Consider the following 21,883-nt stretch of genomic DNA (forward strand, 5'->3'; position numbering starts at 1 on the left):
ATCGATCTATGATCACTCGATCCCTGGGCTCCTCACCTCCATCAACTAATGGGTTAATTTTGCAATATGTGCATGCATGTCTTTTATTACCAGTTCTTGAACATCTCTTTTCAATTTTATAATCTGTCTCTACATGTTTTCTATTACCAGTTTTTGAATGTCTCTTTCTTGAGAGGAAATCTCTTCATCCTTACCTACATGAGTGCATCATGTTCTAATACCTCTTATTCCGACACCCAACCAAATAACAAATGGGATTTTTAGGCTTTGATACTAACTAATGTTAATAGAAACACAAACAAGAACACAAGAAGTTCAAATTGAAGCCTATTAGAGTTGTCACACAAAATCCTAATTTTGAATTTTATTTTTAGGAATACAATTTTGTTATGTTCAGGTGAAATATAAGCTAAACGACCCTATTTATACTAGTCTAGAGTTTACCTTGAAGAGAAAAAAAATCTCAATCAATAATTGTTGAATTATTTTAAGGATTCCTAAACTAGAAAGGAAAAAAAATTATCAATTCTAATATTTGATTTTATAAACTAAGTAGACTAAAATAATAATAAAACATCATAAAGGAAAATATTTTCTTACTATATAGAAAATAATAATAACTAAGAAAAATATTTTTTTAAAAAAAATAATCTTATATACACAATTACATAAATCTTTTAGGTTTAAGCATATTCTATAATTATTAGTTGTATTATAACAACCTTAATCTCATATATATCATCTTAGACAATATTAGTTTATAAGCTCATGCTACATTGTGGGGTACCTAAAGTTTTTAAATCATAATTGTTTTTAGGTCTCAGAAATTTTTTTGACATTGTTATTAAACCAAAAAAATACACTCGTTTCCAATTTTTTTTCATAAAGATAAATTTTTGTATTAAGATATCTCATGTTTATGTTATATAACACAATGTTTTTAACTAGAAGCATTATTTCTATTTAAAAATATATTTTATGATTGTTAAAGCAAGTTAACATAAAATTTGAAAATAGGATGTGTTTATATTTTGTATGATTGAAAGTTAAAAAAAAATCATAAATATGATAAAACCATGTTTAAAATTTATTTAAACATTTTAATAATAAAAAACAATTTCAATCAAATTCTCAAAAAGAATTTATTATTAGTATTATTATTTTTATATGAGTTACATAATAATTGAAAAAAATTGTTAAAAATCAAATACAAAAATTATAATAGTATTTAAAATTCATGTCAAAATTGAATAGTAAGTGAATCTAGTAAATTGTTTTTGAAGTATAAAAAAACCAAAGAAGAAAGGAAAATAAACAAGTAAACAAACGGTCAGGTCTAGAGCTTGGTCCTTGTGTGCATAGCGAGTTAGACTCACATGTTTGGCCTAACTTGAATTTCTTTTTATCAAAGGGATGGATGACATGTCGTCTGCGCCTTATTTTTTGAAAAAAAAAATATTGTCTATCACAATTTTTATTAAACGATTAAAAAAATATATTAAGGTTTCTCACTATTTATTTAAGCATTTAAGCACCATAAGAAACCCTAGTTCTTTTAGAGTGTTTAGGTAATTAGCATTTCTTTCTTGTATTATTATTTCAAGTAATTTGTTTTTTAAAATAAACTTTGTTTGAAAATATAAATTTGGTAATAAAAAATATTAAGTAATAAAATCTTAAATTAGGGTTTCTATGTGATCTCTTTTTTGATAGAATTATATGTTCTTGTGCTTGTTGTCTTTCTTATATTGTTTCATCTGCATCAGTTGGTATCGGAGCCTAATAATCTCAAGTTATTACTTATTGTGTGTTGCAATCCCATGTTAATTTATTTGCTTTGTGTTATAAAATAACCATGGCTGGAAGAGGTTATGAATTAGAACATGTTAAGGTAAGAGGGAATGAGGAGGTTCCCTCTTAGGAGAGTTTAATCCAAAAGTTGGTGATAAAAGACATGTAGATATAAATATGGTGATAGATGGATATGGTGATATAAGACATGTAGAGATAAATTGCAAAATTAATCTATTAGTTGGCAGACATGAGAAGTCTAAGGGATCTTGAGAGGACTAATTGTAGATCTAAAACTGGTTTGGAAAACCCGTTTCAAAAGCATAAGCAGAAGAGACTGCTTCTTGATCAATATGAGTATCATGGATATTTTGATAATCTTGTTTATAACGAGATAGATGTAGATTGATATTCTCCATCAATTTATGATGTTTATTTTGATGATGGTTATGTTTTCTAATGATATCATAAATAATGACAATAATAGTAGTGATAATATCATTGATGATGTTCTTATTGATAAGATATAGGTGAGTGCAAATAAAATATGAAAAGTGCTTAACAAAATAAATTTGTTGATTTAAACTACATTGATCTTTTTTTAATACAAGGTTAATGTTATCACAAAGGTAGATGTGTTAAAGGGTTATATGGACACAATATATATTGATGAAGCAATTTTAAGGTTTGCAATTTATTACTTTATAAGCCAATGAAAAAGAAATAATATGTCAATTGTTGTTTTTTTATATAAATTTTAAGATGAAGAGACTAGAATTGATATCTAAAATTATTATATACTTGAAGAGAAGAAAGAAAAGAGCTGAAGAGTTTTTTATTGGATATCCATAAGATCTAGGCAATTTGAACTCGATGATTACTTCTTTTTTTACCCGGGAAGATTGAAGCATGAGATTTTTTTTCCTAATTTGTAGTCTTATATTATTACATATAGTTTTTTATTTGACTATTGGATTGTGCTAAAATTTAACTAGAAAAATCTAGAGGCCTTGTTTTGTATATGGTTAAAATTTTATAATAATAGGAGTTTGGTAAGGCCTTCTAGTAATACCTATAAATTACTAGTCAAGATTTTTTTTTATTTTCCTAGTTATTCTAGAACTCTTTTTTCTATTTAGATTAGAACTCTTTTATTATTATTTCTTTATCTTCATTTAATATTATCTATCGAAGTTTGTTTACGACTTATATTACTTTTCCTTTATTTTTAGATTTTCCTTATTGGTTTAGGTAAGTATGTAGGTTGATTTAAAGAGTTATAAACCTCCTAAAGAGATAGATTATCTAAATAGAAAATATTAAGTAATAATTTTTTTTTATTAGGGTTTCTATGTGATCCCTTTTTCATCTGAATTTTATGTTCTTGTGTTTGTTGTCTTTTTTATGTTGCTTTTGTTTGCATCAATTAGTATCAGAGTCTAACCATCTCAGGTTATGTTGTGTGTTGCAATCCCATATTGTTTTGTTTGCTTTATGCAACTAAATAACTATGACTAGAAGAGGTCACAAAGCCAAACGTGTTCAGGTAAAAAAGGAGGTTCTACCTTAAAAGAGAAATATTCAAGAGGTGGTGAAAGACATGTAGATACAAATAGCAAAATTAACCCATCAGTTGGTGGAGATGAGGAGCTCATGGAATTATGAGAAGAGTGATCACAAATCCATAGCTACTTTTGAAAACACATTTCAAAATCATGAGTAAAAAAGGTAGCTTTTTAATCGAGATGACTATCATGTTGATGAGATGGATGTAGATTGGTATTCTCTACCAATTTATGATGTTCATTTTGATGATAATTATGTTGATGATGATATCATACATAATGATAGTATTGGTAGTGATGATATCATTGATGGTATCTTTGTTGATAAGATAAAGGCTGAATGCAAAGAAAACATAGAAAGTGCTTAACCAAAGAAGTTTGATGATTTAAATTATATTGATCCTTTTAATTACAAGGTTAATGTTATTACAAATGTAGATGTGTTAAAGGTTATATGGAAACAACAAATGCTGATGAAAAAAATTTGAGGTTTGCAATTTATTACTCTAGAAGCCAACAAAAAAAATATATATATATGCCAAATGTTAATTTTTATACAGATTTTAAGATTAAAGTACTCAAGTTTGATGTCTAAAATTATTATATACTTAAATAGAAAGGAAAAAAAAAGGTTGGAAAGTATTTATTGGACATCCATGAGATGGAGGCAATTTAAACTCAATGACAAGTTTTTTCTAGCCCAAGAAAACTAATGGAGGAGATTAATTTTTTCCTAATGCATAGACTTATGTTATTGAGCATAGTTTATTATTCAACCATTAAATCAGACAAAAATTTTACTTTAAATGCCTTGTTTTCTAAAAGATTGAAATTTCATAGCAATTGATGTTTGGAAAGACCTTTCAATAATGTCAAATTACTAGTCAAAATTTGTTTTATTTTTTTAGTTGATTTAAGATTCATTTTCTTATTTAGAATGGAACTCGTTTATGATCTTCAATAATATCTAGAAGTCAGTGGTCAATGTTTGGATAAACTTCTAAAAATAAAATGTTCAATAATAAAATTTTGAATTAGAATTATTTTATAATTTTTTAACAAAATTTTGTATTCTTATACTTACATCATTTTTTTTTGTGTTGCTTTCGTCTTCATGACATATCTACTAATTAAATTTACTCGTTTTGAGTGATGAAAGGGCCAAAGTCTTATATACATTTAGCACAATATATAGCATAGAAAATGTGGACTAGTTATTAGTATTGTTTTTGACATTCCAATTATTTTGCTCGTTCGTATTACGAGTTTCAACCATTTCCCACACGCTCTCTCTATATCTCTAAATTTCTGCTTATATAGACTTGCAATAAACTTTTCTTTGCAATGACCAGGTCTTTGGCCCTCCATTACAAACTCTATAAAACCGCGTTTCTATTCTCTCTAACTGTAGCTACCTCCTCCTCCTCCTCCTCCTCCCAAACCCCTTAAAAATGGCCAAAAACCATCACTCACTAGCTACAATAATCCACCTCTAAACATCATTTGTACCACCATGAAAGTAGTATCGTACCATCCCACAAACCGTTTTTTCTATGGCTTGTGATTTGTTTAACCTTCATCTCTTTTCCTACCTCATATTTCTTTCTTCGTTCATTCCATTCGTTTTTTCACTCTCAACCGTGTCAATATCTGAAGTTTCTAACCAAACATTGGTGTGTGCATTAACACCTGCCCGTGATACCAAACAGCACTCTTTTCTAAACTGTTCAAGTTTTCCTGGTGGAATCCAAATCCCCTCGAATCCTAGTACTTCTTTTTCAGCTATAGTTGGTGGAGAGGGATTCCTCTGTGGTCTAATATCCTTGCCTCGGTCTCCTACTAGTTCAACTTTGGTTTGTTGGAGATTCTTAGTTAATGGTACTAACATGTCCTACAAGAGAGTTTATCATGACCTGGCTCTCAGTCAACTGGAAGCAGGAAAATCTTTTGCCTGTGGCCTAATTAATGTCACTAATCGCCTCGAATGCTGGCCGCGGCGAAAGTTCAACTCTAGCAGTATTGCTCAGGGATTATCAAGTATTGCTGTTGGAGAGGATTTCGTGTGTGGGATATCGGAATCCGGGAGTATTACTTGTGGAGGAAGTATTAATAATGCTTTCGCTTGCCTTAAGGAGAAGTATTGTGCTATTGCTGCCGGGTTTAGGCATGCTTGTGCTATAAATTCCCATCATGGGATAGAGTGCTGGGGAAGTATGGCTGGCGAGAAGCCGGAAGGTGAGTTCATATCAATGGCCTTGGGGGAGAACCGTGGTTGCGCTCTGCGGACTGATGCAACAATAGTTTGTTGGGGGCAAGATAATTTTAGTTTGCCGGAGAGGTTAAAGGAGACTTGTTTTATTGCTATTGAAGCAAAGATAAATGTTTTCTGTGGAGTTGAGAGATCAAATTGGTCCTTGTATTGTTGGGGTAATGAGATTTTCAACTCCAATTTACTGGTATTTGAGAAAGTGTTGCCAGGCCCCCGTAGAAATGATTGTCCTGATGCTATCTTAGAACGATCTGGCGGATCGTGCCCCCAATGCCAAAATATTTTCCCGCATTCTAAGAGCAATAGCAATTGTACTCCACCTCCGGCCGTACCGCCTCCAACGCCAGAACCCCGTCAAGAGAGGCGAAGGAGGTGTAATAAATGGAGCGACAAAATAATAGCTTTTTTTGTGGTGGGATGTGGTGGATCCCTCGTTCTATTGCTAGTCATTGGATTCTTCCTCTTCAAGTATTGCAAGTGTAGAGGCTGCAGGATCCATGATTCCGGCCGCTTGGATGGTGCCGGGACAGGAGCCCATGTTGAACAGGGTGGTGCTCCAAGCCGACCTCAAGCCCCTCGAACTGAACAAGCATCACCAGTCTTAGAGAAGCGGCTAAGCGAGTTGGCTAGCATGGGAAATGCAGGTCACTTGGAGGTATTCTCTTTCCAAGTTCTACTTAAAGCCACCAACAATTTCTCACGGGATAAAAAAATTGGCACGGGAAGCTTTGGTTCAGTTTATCAGGGCACATTAGATGATGGGTGCGAAGTAGCTATCAAACGAGCTGAAATATCAAACACTTACTCATACTCTGTTGGAACAAGGCGTCAAGAGGACAGGGACGTTGCATTTATCAATGAGCTTGAATCCCTTTCAAGACTTCATCACAAGAATCTTGTCGAGTTGTTGGGATTCTGCGAAGACAGTAATGAGCTGGTACTAGTCTACGAGTATATGAACAATGGCACCCTCCATGACCATCTCCATAAGCTTGAAAGTTCACCCTTAATGTCATGGACTGCACGCATCAAGGTTGCGCTAGATGCAGCCCGAGGCGTAGAGTACCTTCACAGGTACGCAGTGCCACCAATAATCCACCGAGATATCAAATCATCAAACATATTGCTTGACTCCACGTGGACTGCCAAGGTGTCTGATTTCGGTCTATCTTTGATGGGTCCTGAAGATGAAAAGTCACACCTATCGCTTCTCGCAGCCGGCACGGTGGGTTATATGGACCCAGAATATTATATACTCCAGCAGCTGAGCACGAAGAGCGATGTGTACAGTTTTGGAGTGGTGTTGATGGAGATACTGTCGGGGTACAAGGCTATACACAAGAACGAGAATGGGGTGCATAGGAATGTGGTTGATCTTGTTGTTCCCTACATTGTCCAAGAAGAAATCCATCGAGTTTTAGACTCGAGAGTGCCGCCACCAACACCATTTGAAATAGAGGCAGTGATACGCACAGGGCACTTAGCGGCAGACTGTGTTACACTTGAAGGTCGAGATCGGCCATCCATGACTTATGTTGCAAGTAGCCTAGATAGAGCACTGGCTGCGTGCTTGCCGCACCAATCTTCGCTTTCGCGGTCCACAACCGGGTCTTCGATATGAGAGACTAAAACCGAAAGCTTTGATCACGTATATAACAAGTGCCCGGCATCAAGAACCTGCCATGAAATAGTCCCTCTACTTTTGTGTATAGTACTGGTCTAAGCCATTTCTTTCAAACACATGGATTTTTTACTCTTATTTGTTGATCGATTGAGGCAAAAAGTGTATGGTGATGTACGTAACGCAAAATCATTACAGTTTCTTTCCTTCAAGGATTCTTTCAACCTTCAGCTTTTGAATTTACTTCCTCGTTGCGAGGTCCGAGAGGAAAATTCTAAAATTGAAGAATCAACACATGATGCACAAAAGAATAGTCAACTTTTTCCAACGTGCCATAACCCCGCCAAGGGGTGGGCGATTTCAACCCTGTTTTCTTTGCCCAGCTGAATTATTTAGACGTAATCAAAAGGGTTTTCTACAAAATATAGCTAGGTTATAATAATGGAAACGCTGATACTAGCCTTGTGGGTCAAAGAAGACTACACTATGAGGACTTGCTGACTTAATGTAAAGATGGGCAAGTACAGGCACCCATCAACATCCATGAAGCTATCATCCAGAATAGAGCTATCTTTCCTAGAACATTCTTTACTCCAGAAAATTCAAACAAGTTTCGACGGGGCAAAATGAACACGTGTCATTATTTGTAAGCACAAGGATACGTTACCCGTAGACACAGAAACGGAGACCAACATATGCAACGCCTTGCTTACCAGCGTAAGTAAATTATTCGTCCTTGGGAAAGAATTGCTTGAAGAGCAGCTTCATGAAGTTGTTTAATTTTTTCCCACTGTATTTTAGCGACTAAAACACAAGTTTTTGCACAGTTCTATTGGTTTCCATACAAATGAAATCCAAAAGTTACACTTCAAAGAATAATTTAATAATAATAACCAAATAGAGTAGTCAAGCATGTGGTAGCTCTAGGAAAGACAAAATAAGGGCACTTAGTCCGCGTTTGGCTACTTGGTTGAAACCACATTTTTTCTGGTAGAAAAGCGTCAAATTGATGTTTTTCTAAGCCTTGCTACTTGAGCATTTCTTGAGGTTGAGGTATATAAACCTGACAGAATGGGCTGAAAAAAACAAGGGCTGAACAACTATACCAGTTTTCACAATTCCTGATTCCTGGCTATTGGTTATACACCAGCTCTTCCCTCCATCTATGCAGCCAGAGATCCGGAAGTCAACTTCTGATCCTCAAATAGTTTTGTGAGAGCATCATCAATTTGTGCAAACACATCTTCTTTGGGAACATTTCCATTAACCTGAAATCAATAAAATGGCCCTCAAGGATTTAATAATAGTATTATACCAGTTGCATGATCCACCAAATCACACACCAGTTCTTCCCTTCTTTTTTTCTCTTTATTGATGATAATCTAATCACTCAATAAGCAGATATCCCTCCCTCATCAAGGACATGCAAGACAAATTGCTTGAGCATAACTCAAAATAATACAGAACAACTCTTTTCATTTTACTTTTTATTTCATATTGTTATTTAGCACAAAAAAAGCAGAAAAGAAGCCCAGCTATTATTGCTGGCATCAAATTAGTGGCAGTAAAAATATGGTTACACTAGAACACTAGCACTAATATCTACCAACACTATCGTATACTTGTTGGGTGTTTCCTAGTAGTCTCAGCATCAACTTATCATGAGCTGTTCAACACAATGAATTATTCACAAAATAGTGACAACTGATATCATTAGGATAGCTGGGATGAAATGGTAGAGTAGTCAATTGAACCCACGCACAGAAATAATATATATATATATATATATATATATATATATATAGAGAGAGAGAGAGAGAGAGAGAGATTTTGTCACATGCCTTGAGTGTAATGTCTTCATACATTGAAAGTACTGCCTCCACATTTTGATGATGAGTTTGCAAGCGCAACTTCACCTAAATAAAGCCATATGAAAAGGGAAACAAATATCATCACTTGGCGATATTGATCCAAAGCGCTTACTGAAGCCACAAAGAAGACAGAATCCTCTGAAGTAATAAGAATCATAGGTACACAGATTAGTTCTGAACATGCCTTTTCTTCGGTGTCATCAAATCGTTGGGTGAGCCTGGCAGCAATTTCTTCAGTCTCAGGGGGGGAATACTTCAGGTGGTATATCTTCCCTGTAACAGGGTCTAATCTACGTCCAACCACTCTTTCAACAAGAATCTCTTCGTTGACCTGCAAATCAGTATTCATGAGATTGGCTGAAGGGAAAAACTCAATCTTAATATTAAGAGTTTGAAATCTACCCAAGAATGTCAGGATACATCAGGGCCATTAAATTGATAAATCAATTCTTTCTTCTTCATGATCATCTTCTTTTAGTTTGACTTCCATAAAGTATCCTATATTATTTTAAAGTTACACGAAAATCAACAAAGTAGCCACTGAGAAGAATATCAGCATGCAAGTTCACATTCTCCTCTTCCTAGCAAGATAATGGAATGTAACAGATAACATGCCAGCAGCAACAAGAATTCTTACTTCTAGGACAATAAAAAGATCAGGTTGGAAGCCAAATTCTTTCAGAGCAGTTGCCTGCGATAAGCTCCTTGGGTATCCATCCAAAAGCCAACCATTTTCTTGAGAGTCTGGCTGCAGCAGACGGTCCTTCACCATCTACAAGATCAGATGATTGAATGAACAATATGAATGCCTTGAAAGGAAGGGAAGCGAAGGAGGAGGAAGGGGGGTGTTTACACCATGCCTACCCTACCATGACAACTATTTCATTTGGGACCAACTGTCCTTTCTCCATGTATTCCTTTGCTCGCTTCCCATTTTCACTCCCTGAAGCAATTTCTGCCCTCAGCAGGTCTCCAGCAGCAATATGCACCAAACCATACTGCATTTATGAGGATGACTTGTTGAATCTGTTTTTTCCTCACCAGCAATTGCAAATTGAGAAATCAAGCAGAAAATGCTTTAACTTCTATCAGAAAATCCCCATAAAACCAATGGGAAGCAAAAACCATATCCAATCTCAAAGCAGAATTTCAAAGAATTGTCTTGTTTATCTAAGTAATCACCAATGACACGGTGCGACAATTTCAACTGCTTGAGCTCAGCTTGCAATTGGCTTATCTGATTGCGTGATCAAGCTGCTTGCACATTAATCCGAGCTTTAGCAGAAATTAAGTATGGCATAGTCCTCCATGCCATAATTGAGTTTACTACAACTAGCCAATTAAGTGTATCATATGAACAACTACTGACAACTGCGTCAAAGAAAAATAGGTGATTCTTATCACAGATAGCCTAACTATTGTGGCAAGCAAGCCAACATATTGATGATAGTGACTACATAATCTGCTCATACACAAATACTTCAACTTGCTTTGGAATTATGCCCTGGCTAAGGAAGTTAAGAGGGAATTGATTTTAAAGTTTCAACTAGAAGATCTATCAAATTGGTTTAATTGTGTTTCTGTGAAACAGAAATATACCAATCATTGGGACTAGTGAAACTATCAAGCAACTCTCCAACAAAACTGAGTTTTCAAATGAAGAAAATACCATATTACATAAAGTAAAGTTTGAGATCAAGTTAGATTAGCATAGAGACTGAGTCCATATAATTTCAAAAGGTTGACAGATCTCACTAACTAATGTTGAACATCCTTTTCTTAAGTGATACTGGACTTGACTAAGCACGAGCAACTAAGCCAAGCTGTTCATCCGAGCTTGGTTCTCTTAGAGCCCTGCATGTCAAAGTAGCAATAGTTGTGTTTTCCTTTTGTGGAAAACTATGTAAGGAGGGCGAATATTACCCATGGAGAAAATGCTCAGCTATTTAATTGAAGCACACCAGATAACAAGATATAGACGACCTCACTGTTAACAAACTCAATATATATTCAAATCACAAAACATAATGCCATTCATAAAAACTATAATGTCTTATTCAGATGTTTGAAACCTTCACTAGATAAAAATCCAAATAAATCTCAGCATGATACAATCATTACAATGTGAAAAAAATTGCTTCAAGAAACAATATTTTCATATGCAGAACAATAAACATAACTAACAAATGGGAAAATGAAAAAGTTGCTTCCCAAAGAAAAGATTTGGGAAAATTTAGTGACAGGTGGCATTACAAAAGATTAAAAGAAACTTGAAGAAAAACAGGGCTTACTTTCTTAGTGATGAGCTCACATTGAGTACCTTTACCAGAAGCAGGAGCACCGGATATCATTATCTTCAAATGCTCTGGCTTTGATGATGCCACAACCTTCACATAACCACATACACATAAAAATTATTGAAAAGAAAAGAAGACAAACAAATTCATATAACAGAAATAAAACCCTATGGTTCTCAAACAGAAACAAATAAAACATGGTGAAATTCAAAACCCAATAAGAGAAATGAGATGTTTTCTCTTACAAAAGCTGAGTTCTTGGTTTTGGTTAAACAAGCGGACAAAAGGGTTTGATGGGAATGAAGAGAAAGGCAATATTTGGTGTTATTGTAAGCAAAAGACAAGTTTGAAGAGAAGAGAAGCTGAGAGGATTTAGAGGAAGAAAAAGGCTGTTCTGGTTTCCCTTTTCCTTTCACTCCCAGATTCAAACTGCAGGAGCTAGTAGCAGCCATTTCTTTGTCCTCTCAACAGCTCTCTCTCAGTGTCTTCCTGTGTCTGTCGAGTTGGATATTCTTGGAGGGTTGGAAGGAGAAATGGTGGTGGTCGTTTTGATAAACGACAACGCTACAGAGCGATGGTATTTTATTTTATGTTTTTTTCTCTCTTGGTTAGGGGTTGTTGCTGGGCCCTCAATTTGTTGGGCTCTTACAGCTGCCCATATTTTAAGAAGCATGGATCCATACAATTTTTTTTATCCAAGCGCCTCTATTTTTTAATCAAATATTCTCATTAGGTTTCTATTAAAATATGAGGTGGAAATAAAATTAACACGTGATATGATGACACAGCTACCAAGTGTGCACAAATTTTTAGTTTTTTTTTTCTAATTCAGTATTTTTATTCTTATTTTTATTTTTACTTATCTATAATTTTTGTTTTTTTATTTAAGTGTCTCAAGTCTCAATAATTTATTAATATAAGTTTTTTAATTCATTAGTTAATGGTTAATGTTTTCACCAGTTGAGTAGCAAGATAAAAAGGGAGAGACACTCAAATATATATATATATATATATATATATATATATATATATATATATATATATATTAGATCTGGTTAATAATATTTATATCCTAACTATCATTCATCTCGAAAGAATTTTGAATAATCATATCTAATTTAAAACAGTAATTATTAAAAAAAATTATTCATTTGAGTTGGCTCATATAGGTATCTATCTAGAGCTTGGTTAAATTGTCATCCTTGCCTACTTTTTTTTATTTAGAATGCAAAATAAAAAGTTTTTTATTTATATTTTGAAATTTAAAAAAACAAAAAGTCGTATGCATAATTTTTCTACCTAAATCTACGGGTTATTTGTTTTTAAAAAACTTCTTTTTTTCACTTATTCTTTGTTTTTTTTAATTTCATACCTTTATACTTAGATTTTTAGAGATTTACAATCGTTATTTTTTTTCTTGCAATGTTAAGTTGTGGATTTATTTTTATTTTTTTAAAATACAATGACATCATTTTAAATATCATTTTTTTCTGGTACAAAAATTCAGTCTGCCCACGTCAAAACTCGAGTCACATATCTATTAAAACCTAGATATAAAGGGTATATTTTGTATTGTGATAACTTTTATAATTGTGGTTTGAAAAAAATTGTTTTATAAAAAGCACTTTTAGTTGAAGTTGGTTTGGTAAAATATATATTTGATTAAAACTATGGTTGAAATTGAGGTTGAACAAAAAGTAATTTAATGTGTTTGGTTAAGAATGCTTTTCAAATTGAAGTTATAAAATAACTAAAAAAGACATATATTAATATTGATGGTTTTTAATTGAAATATTGTAGATTTAACTATTGCTATTACATCATGAAATAAACAATACTTTATATAAAGTATTTTTTATTGTTCCATTAAACTATCTGCAATTCCATCACGTACGAAATCCATCCGACAAGGACTACAGTTTCTATGGCTTCCCGAGTGTGCAATAACATCAAGTAAAATATCATCAGGAATAAAATTAGGATTGCGATCAAATTCTGCAAATGCTACGTCATCATGCGATCTTTTTCTAATGTAATTATGTAGTGCCATTGAATAATGTTAAACACTAGTTTTTCGAATAAAACACAATATTTGAGAAATGTTTTTGGTTTTTTTTATTTATTAGATTGGACTCGGTCAAATGCATACGTTTGGGCCGGACCCGGTCCAGTCCATGAACAATGGAGATGCTCTCCACTATTTCATGTGAACAATGGAGAGTGAATTATTCACTCTCCACAGTTCACTTTGCAGAACAGTAGAGACAGAGAAATGCAGAAGAAGAAGAAGAAGAAGAAGAGGAAGAGCAGGCTAACCTGCGTGGCGGCGATGTCTGGCTGGCGATCGAAACGGTGGAGGCCAGTGGTGAACTGAGGGAGCTGCTTGGCAGTTGGACGGCGATCCTTCTTATTTTTCCTCTGTTTCTATTCTGTTCTTTTTCCTTCTCTCTTTCTCTTCTACTTTCTAGAGGAATCGTTGAGATTCTGAGAAGTTTGATATTCCTCCAACGGGTTTCTTTTCTCTTCAAAAATATGTGTTTTGTGGCTAAACTGGTTTGTCGGTGAATAATTGAAAAATTGAGGTGAATTGTTGTTTACAAAGCTCAACTTTTTTATTTTGTTAAATCTCTTGTGCAACCTCAATTTATGATGGTCCTATCAAAACAAAATTAAATTTTAATTTAATCAAACACATATTTCTATAGTTTATTCTCAACCTAACACGCAACTGTATTACCAAACAGCTACAAAACCTTAGAAGGGGACGACTGTTGACATGAAGCAAAAAAAAATTAGTACCTTTTAGTTCCAAAGACCCTAGCAGCCATCATCTTTCAACCTCTAGAAGCTCATCTTTCCAAATCTCCCATACCCACTGGACACTAACACTCAGGGGCGGAATTAGAGGGAGCTAACACTGAGGGGAGGAATTTTTAAGAGATCCCCAGAACAAGATGATCTGCTAGGTAGTAAGTTTATGTTGAGAAAGGAGACAACTTTCATTCGTTTCAGTCATGACAATAACCTTTGGGTTACTAGGGAGATTGGATCGTCGGGCTGTGGTTTCCTTAAGATGAAGGTACATGTAGTCCCCTTTCCATTTTCAAACATGAGGTTTTACTGTAAAGGTTTAAGTCATGTGGCAGAAATCGGTTTCTTCTTCTGTATTTTTTTTTAGCTGCTGAAGCAGGTTGCACCTTCCCTTTTGTATGCTAAGTTTCTCCTTTTCTTCTTTGATAAGGGCATTTTAGCTGTTTGCAGTGGCAGTCGGGACCCTTTCCTTTTTTAGCCATAAAACCAACACCTTCGGTTGTAACTGTTGTTTACATGTTTGTTTTATACTTGTCTGAGTTTTAATAAAGTGGGTATTGATTGTGAAGAACTTGGCATTGGAAGGAGGCAATGGAGAGCCTATTTGATTATTGTCGTTTTGTAAAATGGTTTTGTGTTAGTTTGTAGGCTATGGTTTGAAAAAAATTATTTTATAAAAATTATTTTTAGTTGAGGTTGGTTTGATATTTATATATGTTTGGTTAAAACTGTGGTTGAAATTGAGGTTGAACAAAAAGTAATTTAATGTGTTTGGTTAAAAAATTCATTTTCAAATTGAGGTTATATATATATATATATATATATATATTGATGGTTTTTAATTTAAATATTATAGATTTAAGTATTGTTATTACATCATGAAATAAATATTACTTATATCAAATATTTTTTATTGTTCCATTAAACTATCTACAATTTTACCATGTATGAAATCCATCCGACAAAGACTACAGTTTTCTTGGTTTCTTAAGCGCGAAACATCATCAGGTAAAATATCATCAGGTTCAAAATTAGAATTGCGATCAAATTCTGCAAATGCTACGTCATCAAGCGATCTCCTTCTAATTTTTCGAATAAAACACAATTAAAAATAAAATAAATATTGAATTTTTTTTTACTAGGTCGGATCGGGTTCAATGTATTTAGCTTTGGACCAGACCCAGTCCGGCCGGAAAAATCCAAAGACTTAAAAACCAAAATCATGGTACAAAAAATAATATATAATTATAGTAGAGCTGGAAGGGAACAAAGATGGAGATCAAATACCTTGAACAGGAGACGAAAATAAAATCTAGAGATGAGATGGGAAGGCAAGCAAGAACATCTAAATGGTTCGAGATTTAAGATTTGCAAGGATTAATAAATAAAAAGGAAAGAAAACAAATAATATAGCTCTGCAAAATTATGTGGAATGTCAGTCAGAAGATATAATGGTAGGGCCCACGCATTAAGCAGATAAAGAGAGAGGTAGGAACACAACAAGCAGCATGCAAAGGTTCTGTTTTTCTACGCGGCTGCGGCTGCAGTTGAAATAAAACGCAGCAAACAAATATATATTTGGTTACAGAAAAAAACGTTGTTAATTGTTCATGGATCCTATTTTTTACGGCGTTGCAAACTTAGTAATCGCGAAGTAGCATCCGGCTGCTTTTGTTTCAACAGTAAACAAGGACAATATATTTACGCACTGCATGCTAATTAATTAGCATGAACAATGTAACTTGCATACACTGTACGTGTAACTTGCATACACTGTACACTGTATGCATGTTACACTGTTCATGCTAATAAATTAGCATGAACAGTGTAACATGCATACAGTTCCGGTCGGACCAGTTCAGGCTAAACCGGTTCCGGTTCAAAGTTTAAAATACATTGAACCAGGTCCAACCCAGTAAAATAAAAATTATTTTTAATTTTTTAATTGTTTTTTATTTGAAAAACTAGTGTTTAACTTTATTTAATAACACTACATAAATTAGACAGAGATCACTTGATAAAGTAGCATTTGCAGAATTTGATCGCAATCCCAATTTCGTTCTTGATTATATTTTACCTGATGTTATTGCGCGCTTAAAAAACCAAAAAAACTGTAGTCCTTGTCTGATGTATTTCATACGTGATGGAATTGTAGATATTTTAATGGAACAATAAAAAATATTTTATATAAAGTATTATTTATTTCATGATGTAATAACAAAAGTTAAATCTACAATATTTAAATTAAAAACTATCAATATTAATATATATTTTTTAAAATTATTTTATAACCTCAATTTCAAAAGCATTATTAACCAAACACATTAAACTACTTTTTTTCAACCTCAATTTCAACCACAGTTTTAACCAAACACCTATTTTTTCAAATCAACCTCAATTAAAAGTACTTTTTATAAAACAATTTTTTTCAAACCACAACCACAACAACTACCACAATACCAAACACACATTTCAGCTTCAACAAAATAGCGTTTTCAATACAAATAATAGTAGGATCCAAATATAAATATCACCACGGCTGATTTTATAACCAAATGATATATTACCACTGTTACATAATAAATACAGCCGAAAACGCTTAGCCAAACGGGCTGATTTCGGGCTTCGGGCCTTCCTCTTGTTTTTCGAAGATCACATCATTTTGGCTTTTGATTTATGAGAGCCCACACATTTTTTTTATTATTATAAAACAAAACGTTCCCAAATATCATCAGCAAAATAATCATGGCCACGTCCATGTAAAATAATAATAATAATAATAATAAATTTATTCTTGCATGTTTTTAACATTCTACAAAAAAGCTATCGTTTTAGTATATTTTTTTACACGCCAAAAAAAAAAAAGGTAAAAGATATTTTCTTGCATGTTTTAATCATTTTATAAAAACAATTTGGCATGCATTTTTAAATTTTATATCAAGTTTATAAAGTTTATAAGAATTATAATAACTCAGCCTTGTTTTTTTATTTTCATTAATCAGAACAAAAACATTTTGATCCTTAATTTCAATTTTTAATGTTAGCAGATTCATAACGTTCCATTTCATGAAACATTAAAAAGAAAATAAATAAAATATATTTATTGATGTTAAAGTTAAAAATATTAAATTTTAAATAATATTTAATAATATCAAAATTAAAAATATTATTGGACCAATATTAATGGACGTTAGAGTCGGGAATATTAGTATTTATCAATATCAGAATTAAAAATATTTTTAGCTCAATATTTATTGAAGCTAAATATTTTTAGCCTAATATTTAAAATAATAAAAGAAGCAATGAATGATTAAATCCTATTTTCAGTAATTACATGGTCTTTCACTGTAATTGGCTTTATTGTCTATATACTATAGATAATCTAAAGGAAGGGGCTTGGAAAAACAACATCTATAATCTTGTGGGATTGATTTTTAAAAAAATAAATAAATAAATAAATAATTGTATATTATTGTTATGTTCCTCTTTGAGCTGTTCTGGTCAAATGATTCAGTTCTTCAACTTTTCTGGATGCTGCAGATTTTTTCGTGGATTGAAAGCTAAGCAGTACAAGTTGATTCGGTTCATCTGCATTACGATGGCAAATTCATCAAGGAACCTGGTGCCATGATCATGGAGCATAAAATCCACAATTTCGTCTTCGAATCTCAAATCAAATCCGTTTAATTAATCAAACTGTTAGCATTCACTCGCATTTCACATTTAAAAACATTGCCTGAGGATGCGTTTATACTGGAATTTCAATAAAATTTAAATTTAATTTTTTAAAAATAATTTTTTAATTTTTTTTAATGTTATGTCAAAAATAATTTTTTAAAAAATAAAAAAATATATTATTTTAATATATTTCTAAAAATAAAAATATTTTAAAAAACAACCGCTATACTCTTATACGTCCCAAAATAGCATGCTTTGTTCAGGCACTCTGCAACTGGGATTCATGATTTATACCAATAAATCTATTCGAAATCAGATAGAACCATTGAAAGTGATAAAATTGGCAAGAAAATGAAAAAATAAATTGTAGTTTGGAGGATTTTAACTAAATACTTACTCCTTAATTTCATTAATTTTAGATGGGAATCTACTCCTTTATTTTTATCCATTTGGCACTGACACAATTTCTTATATTACCAGTTTTATAGTACACACTATGCTACAGGTAGAATTCTACAATAATTTTGAATAAAATAAAAGAACATGTTTATATTGTGGATGCATTTTTAAATATCATGATTTTTTTCAATTAAGACACAAATATATTATTTACATTTAATAGAAAAATTAAAAAAATATATATATGAATCAATAAACCAAGAAAGAGTTGTTAACACTAATTATATTCTATAATAAAACGCTATTTTTCCACCTAAAAATAAAAGAAATGTTCATATGCTATTTTTTTCTTAAAACAAAAAAATTCTAATGTTGAGCCTTTCCTAACACTAGTATTGATCCCCTTTCAGGTTTGTCAACTTTACCACTACTTTAACCTAAAATATATTTAGCATTGTCCTTTTAGTAAGTTCTAAGTGTAATTGTTACATCTAAGTGTTAAAACCCTTTTCATTATCATATCATGTTGATCCTATCATTTTTCCCTTCTTTGATTGTTTCTTAATCTACCAACAGACCTTTTCAAGTTGGGGAGAAGAATTACATAGATCAGTTTCAAGCAATGGATGCACAATCTCAGAATATGCATTTCTAAAGATTTCTACACTATAGCATGCATGATAAACATCCTCAAACTCAATCATCTTATTTAACAAATTCAAATCACTAGCATCAATAACCCCAATATCCTTCGTATAATTTCCAAAACCAAGCTGTGTAAACTTTGGATACATCCCAAAATCCAGTATTGAGTTTTAAATCTTTAAATCTTTTTTTTCTTTAAATCGACATAAATATACCTTATACATTAAAAATATGTGAGGTCTCGGAAAATATCTCTACAACTGCTTTAAGTAGACTCTGCAACCCATTAAAAAATAAAGTATAGTTAGACACTAAAATACACTATAAAGATCACACATAAATTTTATTAAAAACATAAATTACCTTTTATATGTTGACATTATGTAAAAAGGCTTCTAATGTATGCCATGATTAATAGATCTATATTATAGAAATCATTTTCATGTGTCATTATTTTAAAACTCAATAACACCATAGCAATAAGAAACAAACCATTGTTTTCATCCAATGCCACCACAAACAAAAGCACTCCTTCATAAGGAACCTTGAGATGACAACCATTTATACCAATGAATGGTCTCCATCCATTTATAAACCCCTCTTTCATCTCTTTCAATTAGATATAAACTCTTTGAAACTTTCTTGATGAATGCACTTTCAAGTTATAATTAGGGTCAAACCCTAAAAACACATTTGACTTTAGAATATATTGTTTAAGCATTAGTATATATCAAGAAATTCTCTTAAAAGATTATTTGTGACTACCCTCAATGAAAATTTTTGCCTTGGTTTTTGTTCAGCATAATTGCAATGTCATTGGTTCAATACCAAACTTATCTTCTAGAATGATATCGAGTGCTTCATTTGAGATATTTGGATTAACACTAATTATAGGTAACAACTTATTTGTAATTTATTTTGTATTAACAACTTTGATAGTTGTTGGGCTAATACAACTATATTTCTCCTTTAAGGACTTAACCATGAATGTATTTGAACTGGGAATGAGAGAATCGTATATTCTCCAAGAACAACTTTCACCCGTACATTTTTTCACAACCTTTTATTTCTTATTAATATACTTCTTCAAGTGATAACTATGTCTCATTTCATAATTTCTAAGCACATTTCTAAATTCATTGACATTATTGAATACCTAACACTCTTTAAACTCAATGAAACCATTAACTCCAACCTTAAACTTATCACATTGATATGGTCAATCTTCATCTTTCTAAGTTTTTTTACCCCTACTAATAGTGTCCTCATCAACAAACTCATCACTACTATCACTATCAAACTTTTCAAAAACTTCAATAACATCATCATCACTGCTAACTTTTCATTCATCTTTTGAATCTAAAGCACCATTGATAATTTCCCACTGATTAATATACTTCTTAAAGTGATAACCATGTTTTCCATAACATTGTTATTTTTGTTTTTGCTAATTATGTTAAACAATAGTAAATCATAGTTAATAGAAGGTTAATTACATCAATCCAGCATAAAACAATAGGGTTTTTTTTTAAGCTTTGCACAAAAAAATTACTAAATATTTTCAATAATGGTTTAACATAATAGAAGTGTTTATTGCACAATAATCCATGTTTTAAGAAAGATTAATCAATTAGGGTTTTCAGGAATAGTGACCAATTCAAATGAAAATTAGAGTTTTTTTTAAGTGTTCAATTAAACAATAATAAAGGTACCCAATAATCAAATCAGGTATTTTATGTTGATTATGTCGATTCAAGAAGAATAAGTCAATTTTGTAGGAATTTATAGCCTTTTTAGGATTGAAGTTGCAAAATAACAAAATCGAGGTTTTTTTTAATGTACAAAGATAATAAACAATTTAATAATCACTCTTTTACAGCACACATAATGCATTATCATTGATTTCTAAACCATAATTTGGAGAGAAAAAAAGCTTAAAACATACTTGTTAAATACTCATTTGTGAACAAAAGATGTTTGATTAAATTAATTAAAGTTGAAGTTTTTGTTCTTCAATTTTGGAGAATCAAAAAGTTCTTTATTGTTTTTTAATTGGAGAGAGAGAGAGAGAGAGAGAGAGAGAGAGAGAGAGAGAGAGAGAGAGAGAGAGAGAGAGAGAGAGAGAGAGAGAGAGAGAGAGAGAGAGAGAGAGAGAGAGAGAGAGAGAGAGAGAGAGAGAGAGAGAGAGAGAGGTGACCTAATTATTAGTGTGTGTTTTTTGTTTATATTATATATGGGGTTATTTTAGTTTTTTTTTTATAAATTTTAAAAATTTGGGTTGACCAAGGTTGAAAAGTGTAATTTTAAAAAACTCGATAGACAACTTCAATTCAATCTATTTTATAGGATGTTAGGGGTAATTTTTCCTAAAAAATTAACTACTATTGAAAAAATGTGAACCAAAAAATTTCAAAATATATATATATATATATATATATATATGAGAAAGGGTATTAATGAGAATTTTAAAAAATCTAATGCAAAGGAAAACAAATAAAAATAAAAAAATATTTAAAAAAGATGAACTAAATAATAAAAAAGGAAGGAGTATGAATTAAAATTTAAATAAAACAACTTATGAAAAGTAAAAAATAAATAAATAAAAAGATGAAGGGTGTTAAATAAAGGTTTTAAAAAATCAAAATTAAAAAAATACTAGGTGTTGTTGGGCTAACAATCCAAACTTGCGCGCTTCACCATCTTAAGAGCCTAGATGCGCTTGAGCTGATTTAATTGTTTTTATTTGGCTACAAGGAGCGGATGAAAAAGAAGAAGTAGATGACCTGTTATCTACAAACCAAGTTTTCGACTATCGGATTGGTAGTTAGACAATCAAGCAAGGGTTTTTTAAGACATGTATTTATTTTTCAATTTCTTTTGCACTAAACAACACCTAATAAACTTTTTTATAGTGTAAATGAACTAATTTATCAACT

The 21,883-nt window shown here is 32.0% G+C and overlaps 2 protein-coding genes across 2 annotated transcripts; one reads left to right on the top strand and one right to left on the bottom strand.

The window, feature by feature from the left end:
• The first annotated feature begins 4,621 nt into the window (after positions 1-4,621).
• Positions 4,622-7,458, top strand: LOC18104314 (serine/threonine-protein kinase-like protein CCR4). The gene has a single exon (XM_024584097.2). The coding sequence runs from the start codon at positions 4,910-4,912 to the stop codon at positions 7,244-7,246; it is 2,337 nt and encodes a 778-aa protein (XP_024439865.2). The 5' UTR covers positions 4,622-4,909; the 3' UTR covers positions 7,247-7,458.
• Positions 7,459-8,107: 649 nt separating this feature from the next.
• Positions 8,108-11,981, bottom strand: LOC18104313 (adenylate kinase, chloroplastic). The gene is made up of 7 exons (XM_024584098.2): positions 11,660-11,981; positions 11,409-11,504; positions 9,987-10,115; positions 9,755-9,889; positions 9,302-9,448; positions 9,088-9,162; positions 8,108-8,514 (listed from the first exon to the last, which is right to left on the bottom strand). Exons 1-7 carry the CDS (start codon positions 11,864-11,866, stop codon positions 8,410-8,412), a joined length of 894 nt encoding a protein of 297 aa, XP_024439866.2. The 5' UTR covers positions 11,867-11,981; the 3' UTR covers positions 8,108-8,409.
• Positions 11,982-21,883: the final 9,902 nt, after the last annotated feature.

Source organism: Populus trichocarpa, chromosome 13 (genome assembly GCF_000002775.5).
Source record: "Populus trichocarpa isolate Nisqually-1 chromosome 13, P.trichocarpa_v4.1, whole genome shotgun sequence".
Lineage (NCBI taxonomy): Eukaryota > Viridiplantae > Streptophyta > Magnoliopsida > Malpighiales > Salicaceae > Populus > Populus trichocarpa.

Bases quoted from the DNA above. Each gene is read 5' to 3' on its own strand.
- LOC18104314 (XM_024584097.2), top strand. From the start codon at position 4,910: ATGGCTTGTGATTTGTTTAACCTTCATCTCTTTTCCTACCTCATATTT.
- LOC18104313 (XM_024584098.2), bottom strand. From the start codon at position 11,866: ATGGCTGCTACTAGCTCCTGCAGTTTGAATCTGGGAGTGAAAGGAAAA. The intron at 9,890-9,986 runs GTAGGGTAGGCA...CTGATCTTGTAG, and splicing joins CAAATGAAATAGTTGTCATG to ATGGTGAAGGACCGTCTGCT. The intron at 9,449-9,754 runs GTAAGAATTCTT...ACTGATTTGCAG, and splicing joins ATCTTTTTATTGTCCTAGAA to GTCAACGAAGAGATTCTTGT.